This window comes from Chrysemys picta, chromosome 7, assembly GCF_011386835.1.
Source record: "Chrysemys picta bellii isolate R12L10 chromosome 7, ASM1138683v2, whole genome shotgun sequence".
In the NCBI taxonomy this organism is placed as follows: domain Eukaryota; kingdom Metazoa; phylum Chordata; order Testudines; family Emydidae; genus Chrysemys; species Chrysemys picta.
In genome coordinates, this window is record NC_088797.1 from 40891684 (window position 1) to 40903913 (window position 12230).

The window sequence follows — 12230 nt, forward strand, 5'->3', positions numbered from 1 at the left end:
CAAGCTCTGCTGTTTACATCCGCTTCTCTCTTTCTAAAGGGAGCTGGACAACAAAGCCAAGGAATGCTCAGGTACAACTGATAATTAAATGCCTATACATTTCAATAATGAAGAGTTAACATTGCCCCGTGCTGGCTAGTGGCCTTCCGAGATGTGGAGAGTGGCTAAACTTACACCTCTGAAAACCAGGAAATACAGAGTTAAGCTACATGCCACCCTCCCCACAATGCAATCTGGCAATAGCCACTGGGAATGGTTCAGTAAGGGAGAGGAGATGCCATGATAAATAGACAGGAGGAAGTTCAGAGGGTATGTGCTGTTGCTTGAGTCGTGCTCCACAGATTTGAATTCCATCATTTATCTGCATGCACTCCAGCTGTGCTCATTGTGTTAGGTGCAGCTGTACTGAATGCAGGGCCAGCTCTAGGCACCAGCAAACCAAGCACGTGCTTGGGGCGGCACAATTTCAGGGGTAACATTCCGGACACTTTGGCAGTTGTGCTCCCGGAGGTTTTTTTGTTTTGTTTTTGCTTCAGCAGTTGTGCTCCCGGAGGTTTTTTTTTTGCTTGGGGCAGCAAAAAACCTAGAGCCGGCCCTGACTGAATGGTGGAGGGATTAGATGGAGCAGCTTGGCAGAGCAGTGACTGTAATACGAGGCAAGATGCATTTGTACCTTGTGTCAAGTGTGTGTCATTTCAGCACTGAGTTTTGTAGGTCATCTCCACAGAGGTGTAGACAAGTGTTCTCTCGCCATGGGGATTGTCAGCCATCAGGTGGCATACAGGACAGTGGTCTCCAGGGCTTAGTGACGGCAATGTCTCAGAAGGCATCTGTAAGGGTAGAGTGCCAGTGTGTGTATAACTGGCATACTGGGGATTGCTCAAAGAGGACAGAGTTAAGGTTGCGATGTGGGGGGTGGCTTGTACCTTAACGTGTCATTTCCTGGTTTTCAGCAATGTAAGTTTAGCCACTCTACATCCTGGAAGACCACTAGCCACCACTGGGCAACCTTCACTCTGTGTTAATTAAGTTTCTGAGCCCTTAATTTCCTTGCTATTTAGAAAAAGAATTCTCAGCACCCCCATTTTCCACAGCCCAACTCCCACTCTTCTGCCTCTGACTCCTTGGCAACAATTTAGCTAGCTGCAGAATGCACTGGCTGCACATTATCCTGCCCCTTCATCATCTCCTCATCTCCCATCTCTCTGTGCAGCACAGCTTGCTTCTCCCTCCCCAACCATCCTCTGCACAGAGAGGCAGGCATCAGCATGAGACCTGCAGGTAGAGGAGCGGGGTAGAGGATGCAGGAACAGTGCAGGGATTAGCATGGAGACATTTTGTGAAATGGGGGACAGATGTGGGAGGAGGCATGAGAGGAAGGATGGCTCAGTGGTTAGTGCCTGGGACTTGGGAGACCTGGGTTCAATTCCCTGCTCCATGATTGACTTCCTGTGTCACCTTGGACAAGTCACTTAGCCCTTCTTGCCCCAGTTTCCCATCAGTAAAATGGGAATGGACCGTCCTAATTTCCTAGCACAGACCAGGCCTCAGAGATGTAAAGTGGTCCATTCATTTGTTTCAATGAGATGTTCTCAGCTAAATGAGAAAACCCATGGAAATGAATGCTGCCTGAAGCAATACCTCTGAGAGGTGTGACCTGCTCCATTAATCTCAGTGGATATTCTCATCCTTCCCTTCCCAGTCCCCTGTGATATATGTCAGACATGCCCATTCTCAGCTCCTCAGCACAGTGTTCTTGGAGTATGTGCCAAGCATATCTGTTCTCAGGTCCCCATCCTGATTGGCAGGACTCCCCAGATCATAGCACACAGGACCCAGGAAGAGGGACTTAGACTACTCTCCTCCAAGGGTCAGCCCTTCCTGCAAGATTCCAGCTCACATGGGGGATAGAGAGAGGGGCTCAGACCGCCCCTCCAAGAGAAGCAGGGCTCCCAAGATCTTGATACACACTCAGGGATCAGGGAGAAGGGCTCATCAGAGCCCCAAATATCCCAGCACAAATGTGGGAGGTGATAATGTGGGGCGGATAGGCCCTTGTGCTCCCCAGCTCAGCCAGCCATTCACCCCATATTCCCCTGCCCAGTACCTCACCCTTCTTCCCTCGCCGTAATCTCCCCTTGCCATAGCGGCAAACCTCTTCTTCTATTTCTCCCACTTCTCCACCCCCTAATCCTCCCTCCCCTCTCTGCACCCTCATAACCCCCACACTCCCAGCACTGCTCCCACCTACCCCCCACCTGGCCCCTCACTGCTCCCATCCCCACATATTCCCTAGCTCTGCATCAAACAAGTTATAAGAATCTAAAAAAGTTCTGAGCCCCTCACGCTAGGGGGCTGCCTATCAGGAATGCCTTGCCTATAAGCACACTCAGGTCCATTGTTCAGGAAACACAATTACATTATCCTAATTTTTTCATCTTCCCTCTAGTTAATCAATGCTAGTTGATTAATCCATGTTTTGCGCTTGTCTTTACTAAATTTAATCTTTTAGACCAATTCTTCAATTTATCAAGATCATTCTGAATTCTAAGCCTATCCTCCAAAGTGCTTGCAACTCCTGCCAGCTTCATGTCCTCTGCAAATTTTACAAGCATACCCTCCGCTCTCTCATCCAAGTAATTAATGAGGTCAATGTAGAGTGACTGAGATCAGTTGGGGGACAATCAGAGCCAGAGTTTGAGTCCCAGGTGCACACGCAGAAAAAGTGATTTAATAAAATGCTAGATTCTTTTCAGGGGGACAGTATCCCAGGAACTCCTTGCTAAAATGACCTCAAATTGGGCCCACAAACAATACCCAGCACCTTGAGGAGGCAAATTGGAATGGGGAAATTTCAGGACAATCCAAATAAGTATTTAGAACATTTAGAGTCATTCTTTAAACTGAAAGTGCATCTGAACCTTAACTAAAGCAGAGTTGGCACTCTGCTATGACAATGTAAAAGTGATTGGTATAAGCTTTACAGATAGAAGGAACAAAAGCTGGCATTTTCAGAGCATGAGGACCCAGCCATACTGAAAAGATAGAATATAAAAATGAGGTAGAGAACTCAGCACTTGAAAGCTCAGAGGAACTGAAAAGACAGATGAATAGCTGCTTAGAAAGCTATAACAAACCATGGAATGCAAATCACACAAAGACAAAAGATGCAAGAACTTCACACTAAACTGTGCCTTGAAGAGAAACTTAATTTATTTAATCCACAGTAAACATACTTGGCACTGTGGTTCAAATACTGCTCTCCTAACACAGAAACACAGTAGTCTCCCTGGAACGGTATTTAAACAGACCTCCAGCTGACAAGGAAAACAACCTTTACAAGCACACATGAATTATACTTGAAAATTGTGGAGTAAATCCAAATAAACAAGAGTAAAGACAAAAACTGGAACCATGAATGTGAAGTTCAGTCCCATTGATTTCCTCTTGGTTCTTTCGGAAAAGATTCCATAATTATCTAGTTTATGGCACTTAGTTTCACAATGCAAGAATTTCATATGTTGCAAACATTCAATATTTATACATTAATACACATAGTGTCAGCATCTCTCCTATTCTTTGACTACTAAAAAGACTGCAACAAAGCAGCACTTCCAAACTGGATGACACTCCAAATTCCATTTTAAACACTCCATCCTAGAACTGACCGGAGGACAATAATTCCATCCCATGACAACTTTCAAGGTTTCTGTTTTTGTTCCGCATTACAAAACCTTTCAAATGCTTTTGTGAAATGCAATTATATCAAAACATCTGGGCTTGGCTTGAAAGTTGGGCTTTCCCTTTGGGTCCCTTTCTTGGGAAGTGGCCAGAGAATTCAACGAGGATCCCAGAAACCTTCCCCATCCCAGTCGATATTTCTCTGTGAAATGTTCTGGCTTTGACAAAATTGCATGTTTCATCAAAAAACTGTGTTGTCAAAAACTTCCAACCCGATCCACTCCATTACACCATCTTGCCATTTTTCTCATTAGATCTCAGTCTCAACTTCACTCTTTTCTCCTAATCTATAAGGAGGGGCGGGGGCTGCATTTTTTTAAATAATGCAGGATGAAGCATAGATATAGATTGATTGCAATCACTTTGCAATGGGGGGAAAGTTCACCTGTGAAAGTGTAACACTGAATGCTCCCCTCCCAAGACATTCTAAACTTAGCCTAGATACAACAGCAGAGTGGGAGGCACACTACTGGGCCACACGTGTCTTTTAAGAAGGTTCCCTGTGTTTCAAAGGCTGACTAAGAACCATAACACGATGTGTGCTCGGCAATCACCATGGCAACAGTGGATTTCTTTACAAATGGAAATGGTATAGCAAATAGGCATGTAAAAACCCCTTGTAAACTGACAAACAAGCTACTGCTGCCCTGGGTTAAAAGAGCTTGCATACCCTCTTTCTATTAATTTTTTCCATGAATAAACAAGGGATGGGGGACATGTGTTCACAGTGGCATGTGAGAAAGCCACGTACATGCACAAATCGTGTTAACACAGGCCTTGGAAAACAGAAGCAGCAATGTTTAAGCAGCATGCCTGGCCCCTCTCCTCATTAGATTTGTGCAGACCTGGAGGTTGGTAACTCTGGCTCCCTTAGGAATTCGACACTGGGGGAAAGTCACTGTGATGTATTGCAGGAGAAGAATGCAAAATGTACACTCATTATTAAGACTCTCTGAATAACATCAGTTGTCAAAAATATGCAGGAAGGCAGAACAATCCTAATCAAAGCTGGACAAAACAAACTTTTCAAGTTCTCAGATAAACATTTGACAGTCAGATTTGTGAACTGACTTTCAATTGAGCAAGCTTACTAAAGTCATTGCAGTATATGGGTCTATTATACATGGCGGAGAACAACTCAAAGAACAAGGAGACCAGAACTTCATGGAATCCTAATAGTTTTCTCAGTTAGTCCACCCTACTTCATCAGACAAATAGGGGTGTCAGATTTTATTTCCACTGCTCTCCCTTCACTTCCCAATCACTTGTGTTTATTATACAAGTATCTACATTTCAGTAACAAGAAGTTCAAAATCAGCAACTTGATCTATTTTTCCAAATGTCTTTAAATGTGACTGTCCCCTTCCAGTTGTTAGTTATTACCTAGCCATACTATTTCATTAGAGTGATCTTTACATGATTCAATAGCTTCAGAAGCTACAGGGAAGTAACTTGAAGGCTCACTGTGTTGTCATGTCAAAATATACTTTTGCTGAAAATGTTTTACAGTTCACCGGACAGAGGGGAGTACTTCAAAAAACGAATGTTGACAAAAAGTCCCAAACCCCTTTTTCAACTCCATTACATCTTTGGGTCCATCTAATGTCATAACCGCCTCCAGGAGTAACATAGTCTAATGTTTATTATGCTGTCAACCCCAGTAAGTGAAGCGCTGTCTGCAACCTGTCAGCTATGTAGAGCTGTGTCATTTTCTCTCTTAGATACCAGGCAAATGACAGTCATAATTGTTATGTTCCGCTAATCTGTCATCAAGGTCTCAGTTTAACCCAGCATTTATATGATGATCTCTTCTATAGAAGTGACTAAAAAGGCACATTCTCTTCTTTTAAGAATTTATTGCTGCTTTAAAATGTTTAGAGATTTTTCATTCTTCTATGCTGTTTTATTTGCAAAGATACCAAATATGTCAACCCATTTTTATTGTTTTTTTATTTTAAAAAAGGAGAAGCAGATTATCTGAACCATTCCACTGAGATTTATTATTGGGAATACACTCTAAGGGTGCACGATGTCAAAAATGCTCATTCTTTGTCAAACTCTGCTCCCGTTGAAATCAATGGTAAACTCCCATTGATTTCCATGGGGGCAGAATCAGGCCAGTGCTGAACACTTTTGAAAATCCAACTGTGACATGCTAAGGTGTCTCTAAAATATACATAAACAAACAACCATTCCCCCACCCACCTCGCCCCCCTCCCACAACTACAGTATACTACAACTACTATGAATTATTATTTTTAATGCCATTAAGGAATTTCAAATTGAAACGCATCTATTTACAATCTGCTACATTTTGGTGTATTCCAACTTTGAATGTAATGAAAAATTGGAAGCACCAAAGATTTCCACCTCAGAGATACAATGAACACGGAGCAAGTTTTGAACATTAGTTATTTGGTCCTACCTGTGGGTCAGACAATCGGGATAGGTCAGGATACAAGTAGAATTTTATTCCTTCAGAAGCCCCTGGTAATGTTACTCCTCGAACCAGAAGAATCAGTAGCATGACATACGGGAATGTAGCTGTTACATATACCACCTAGCGAGAAGAAGTAAAACATCAGAAAATGTTTTGTTTCCCGAACAAAAACAACAAGAAGACGGTGTTGTTTCTCTGGTAGTAATCCAGATATAAATACACACACAATCTTATGCACCCGCTGAATGCTACTTTGAGACCTAATATCCATGCTGGTCTTCTGCAGAGGGATGAATTTCATCCCCAAGCATATTCCTTCTTAAAGAATTTAGCCCCGGTAGGAAAATGGGCAAACACTTCATCACAAATAGAGCTGGGTGAATAATGGATTTTTCAGTTCACTGGCAATTCTGGGTGGGCGGGAGGGAACAGAAAAAAAATCATTTGGGATCAAACCGATTTTTTTTTTTTAATTTTGGGGAAATAAAAGAGTTGAAAAAAGTATTTCAGGTCAAACAAAATGTTTTGTTTCAATTTTGCCATTTTAAAACTATTGATTTTTTAAAAATACTATTAAATGACATTTTGAAACAGAAAGTAAATTTTTGCATTGACACTATTGAAATGAAACATTTCAATTTAAAAACAATTTTTTTTAGTGTTTTTGTTTGTTTGTTTTACTGAAATATTTGGTGAATTTGCAAACTGTTGCTGAATCTGCCTTTTTCGGGGGGGAAAAATGGTCAACAAATTTCACCCAACTCCCGTCACAAACATATTGGGACATTCTCTCTAAGTAAATTACTATGGCTCACTGCATAATAGTTAAACCAGATATGGTACAGTAGAGAAATTATTTGACTTGCCAGAAAATAATGTGCTGTATTACCTGTTAACTATGCAGCAACCAATATTGGAAACAATGGTACTCTTATTACTGGTACTCAATGTGTTTGGAAAAGTCAGAACAATAGAAAGTATAACCAAGGGAAGGAAATGTGGATTTCCCCCACACCTTTCCATTCAAGAGTCTTATACAGTCTGTTTTTTTTGCAATCAATTACTGAACACAGATTATTAGAAATCACACACCATACAAGTAGTTGATTAATAAGTAAAACAGGCATAACATTTTACTGTGAACTATCAAGTCTCTAAAACCCACTTCTTCAAACAAACCCACTGTGGTAGGAATGTGCCTACCCCAAAGCAACCCTCCCTCCCCCGGCTAACTGGGGCTCTCCAAGCATTCTCTGCCTCAGTCTCCTTCCCAAAGGCTCTGTGTCTCAGTGCAAAGGCTGCAGTTCTCTCTCTCAAACCTGATAGATCCTAGGCAATCCTCAGGAGGCCTAGACTATTCAAATTGGTCTGTGTGAGAGATGTGGCTCGCCCTCTGGCCAAGTTACAAACAAAATTTGACACTCTCTTCCTCAATAAACCCACACCCTCTCTCTGCTAACCTGCCATGATGGGCAGTATTTTGGCTTGTATTTGTTTGTTTTGTTTCATTTAGATGATAAGATCTTTGGGCATGGAAAGTATCTTGTGTCTGTAAAGTACTATGTATATTTGTACCACAACACATGTTTTATAACACAATATCATGCCAAGCTTTTGCTTTGAGATTTGAAGTATTCTGTGTAATCCTCCTATAAAAGGTAAAGTTAAGAACGAGTTTATAAATAAAGCTGCCAGGACACAGAAATACCTCCAGTCCTGAGCTCTAAGGTGATGCAGTTAGCTATACAATGAGACGAGCTCAGCATCACTCTCTGTGATGTGCATGGGGCAGCCCCAGCACCATCATAGAAATGTAGAAATATATGGCTGGAAGGGACCTTGAGATAAGTCATTGATTCCAGCCCCCTGCGCTGAAGCAGGACCAAGTAAACCTAGATCATCCCTGACAGGTGTTTGTCCAATCTGTTTTTAAAAACCTCCAATGACTGGAGATTCCACAACCTTACTGGGAAGCCTGTCCCAGAGCTTAACTACCCTTAGTTAGAAAGTTTTTCCTAATATCTAACCTAAATCTCCCTTGCTGCAGATTAAGCCCATTACTTCTTATCTGACCTCCAGCGGACATGGAGAACAAGTGACCCCTGTCCTCTTTATAACAGCCCTTAACATATTTGAAGACTGTTATCAGGTCCCCACCTCAGTCTTCTCCTTTCTCAAGACAAGATTAAACATGCACGGTTTTTTTAAAAAACTTTTCCTCGTAGGTGAGGTTATCTAAACCTTTTATTATTTTTGTTGCTCTCTTTTGGACTCTCTCCAATTTATCCACCTCTTTCCTAAAGTCTGGTCCCCAGAACTGGACACAGTCCTCCAGCTGAGGCCATCTTCCTGCCCTCTCAACCATTTTCCTTTAGACTCTTCTCCATGGCTCCAGGGTTTGTACTGAGACACAGGATGGAGGCTGAGCAAGCCAGAGAGAAGGAATGGGAAGAGCAGCATTGGGCACACATGTTGCCTGTCTCTAGTCCCATGGATAGCTGTATTATCTTCTCCATGGAGTCACCCTTAGAGGTCTTGGGGGCGATGGCTGGAGGGTGTCCAACAGAGCCACACTGCCAGATGGGAGAAGGCAACGAGGGCCAGAGCCTGTGTGGAGGCACAGGGCCTCTGCTTGAGTAGTCTAGGCCTCCTGAGGATTGCCTAGGATCTATCAGGTTTGAGAGAGAGAACTGCAGCCTTTTCAATGGGAATTTGGGAGTGGGTTCTCCAAGAGGGGATGATTCCCTCTGCAGGAGGGGACGATCTGGGCCAACGATGGCTGTTTAATTGTTTAATCAGGATGTCAGGGTAATACATTCCTCTCAAACAGGCATGTCCCAAGGTCTGATGAAAGGACTAGGAGACAGGGAATCCTGAGTTCTAATCCCAGCATGGACACTAACTCGCTCTGTAGCAGTAAATCACTTAGGCATAAATTTTGAGATGCGACTAGTGATTTTGTTGTCTCAGTCTCGGGGTGCTCACACTGAGACAGAATGGGCCTAGTTTTCAGAAAGTGCTGAGCATCCAACCCCTAAAAATCAGTCTGCTTCTTTGTGTCTCAGATTGGGCACCCAAAAACAGAGTTACTTAAAATCACTAATCCCCTTTGAAAATGTAGGCCATGTCTTCTGCCTCAGTTTCCTCTCTGTAAAATGGAGATGACACTTCAGAAGACTGCATGGATTAATTAAGGATTCAATAAAAATGGAAAGCCTTGTTCATGTGCTAAGTACGGTTACTGTTCACTACTGATGGAGAAGCCATCTCCTAGGACCAAGTGATTCAACGCTCACTAACCCGGTGCTTCAAAGGGACAAAATTCCATACAGCTTTTTTTTCTTAATGAGGCTGACAAATAAAAAAACGTGAATAAAAGGAAATAAGGATGAAACGCAGTGAATGAGACTGATCCTGCAGCTCTCTCCTGGCTTCAGTGACAGCTCAGTGCATGGAGATGCCACAGGATCTAGCCCAACAAGATTTCTGTGCTTTTTTGTTCATTCATTTCTGCAATTTCAGTCTCTGTGCGTTGCATTCCCTTCCCTCCCCTAAAATTAATGGCTGCTGTTAATACCAATAGTCACGTAATCAGGTCAAATAGCTGACGCTGGGGTCACCGTACCTGAATTGAAAGAGTAACATTTTCTTGGATCCTCCTTCATTATGTCATATTACTTCACAATCTGTCATCTCATGCAACCTGCCATTGCACCATATCATTTTACATCAGCATGCAGACTGCCCTTTCAGACACAGAGATATTCTTCCCAGAGTGCACCAGTCAAACTTCGCAATACACACAGTTTTCTACTGAGGGTGCAATTACAGCTCCTATAAGCCTGAGCTTCAAAGAGGGGGAGGAGGAACCTTAGAAATTCATACTTCCACAGGCAAGGAAGGAGAGAAGAGAAGATCAGCCAAGGATACCTCTGCATAACAGCAATGCAGTTATCACTCCCCCAATACAGCCATCCTGGCATGGAGGGTAAATGCCCTCACTGGGACCTTTGGCATTGCTGAAGGTATTGGAAACCTCACCCCCAGCTCCTTGATTTTCAGTCTGTAAGAGCCAAAATACAGCTGGTACCTGTGCAGCAGCATTAAGGGAGGGTGGGAGGGCTCTCTGAGGTCTCTCCTCCCTCTACCACTGCCTTGCAGGGAGAGAGGTACCATAGCACATCATTTCTACCACACGCCTATGAATCCAATCCAAACCACAGGTAAGAGGATAAACAAGAGGAGTGGCTGATAAGAGAGAGGCCTGTGGACAGGTGGGAAGGATCTGGAGTGTTTACAGGTTGTGGCAGCCCTTTGGGCCAGTTGGCATTGCTATTAAAATAAAAACAAGGGCGACTTTTCGGCACTCATAAAGCGATGGAGCTGCTGGAGTTCCATGCTCTTCTTGAGCTGAAATGACCAGTGAAAGATGCTGGATTTGTGATGTGCTGAAATGGGGGCTGGGATAGGAACCCCCCAAACTTAGTTCCATTATCGGCTATCGTCCAATTTTCAGCTTGCTTCTCCAGGCCTGCTGAGCCCCCGGATCCCTCAGGGTTCCAGTTTTGGAATTCTCATTATATTTGTGTTTATCATGCTGTACAGCACCCAGGGACGTGACAGGGGTGGCTTTAGAAATCAAAGTGGTGTTATTATTATCACTACATCTGCAGGCATTAAAAGTTTGCCTGAAATTGTTTTCTTTTCTTTCAACATGTCAAACCTCTCTGAATATAAATGTGAACACAACTGTTTCTAATTACGTTGAATCCTGTTTTAATTGACTTTAATTGCTTGGTGTGTTAATTAGCATGCCGATGCTCGGAATGCTTTTTCCAGCTCTCAGCGATGTCGGAGCCATGCTGGTGTCTGAGCACTTGGGAACAAAATAAATGTTTCGGACACACCCGTGTCAGCACCAAGTTCTTTTATTACAATATGACAAAGGGCCAGATTGACAAAGGTATTGAGGCACCCAAAGATGCAGTTAGGCACCTACTGGGATTTTTAAAAGCTCTTATGCAGGTTGGGCACCTAATTCCCATAGAAAGTCAGTAGGACTCAGGCTGCGTCTACACAATTCTGCAGTGCAGACTACGGTGTGTGTGTGTGTATGTGTGTGAAGTGCATGCTGTAACTCCCCTGCGTGTAGGGCCGAATTTACACCTGATGCGCCCCTAGGCACAGCACTGTCAGCACTCCCCTGCCCACAGCTGACCTTCATGTTTTCTGTAAAAAATGAAACTTTTAACCCACTTTTAAATTTTAGACATCCCTAGGCACTGTGCCTAATTGGAAATCCGGCCCTGCCTGTGTGGGCACTGCTGGTACAAACTAAAAAGTACCTCATTCATGTTAACATAGCCCTGTGGACTAGCTACCTTGTTGCACCAGCAGCGTGCACATGGGGCATGCACTGCAATTCACGCCATGTAGACAAGCCCTTAGGCTCTTAAGTAACTATATCTCATTTGAAAATGGATCTTGGGTTCCTAAATCGCGTAGGGCTAGATTTTCAAAGGTATTTAGGCAGCTAAAAACTTCAATGGTAGTTAGATACACAGCGCCACATTTTTAAAGGTGTGTAGGTGCCTACTGGAATTTTCAAAAGCACACCCATTGAACTCAATGCCTTTTAGACACGTACGAGCTTTTGAAAATCCCACAAGGCAACTATCTGCCCCTTTGAGTGCCTAAATACCTTTGAAAATCTGGTCCTCAGCTACTCTGAAAATTTTACTCTAAGTGAAAAGCTAGTCTTTGGGATGGCCAGACCAACAACCACCGCATACAGATTGTGATGCAGCAGGCTCAACTTGTGAGAGATGGCAATAGGTAAAACTAACCCCAGGAGGAAACATAGATTACATCATTAACCTGTTGAGAGAGAGGAAGAAGCACTTAGCACAATGAATTTAGCCACACAGCCAGAAAAGTTAAAAATAGACTGCTCAGGCCGCAGCTACAACAGAACATGTCAGCTTGATGTTCACAGGCTACATCACGGCAACTTTTATCAGGATGAATCTTAAATAGGGAACTGGCTGCA

The 12230-nt window shown here is 43.2% G+C and overlaps 1 protein-coding gene across 1 annotated transcript in view; it reads right to left on the reverse strand.

Annotated features, from left to right (window-relative positions):
- SLC6A11 (solute carrier family 6 member 11) overlaps window positions 1–12230 on the reverse strand; it is a 184958-nt gene that overhangs the window by 98779 nt on the left and 73949 nt on the right. The window contains exon 7 of the mRNA XM_005279910.5: window positions 6167–6301. Coding sequence (XP_005279967.1) covers window positions 6167–6301 — 135 coding nt within the window. The remainder of the gene's footprint in view (window positions 1–6166; window positions 6302–12230) is intronic.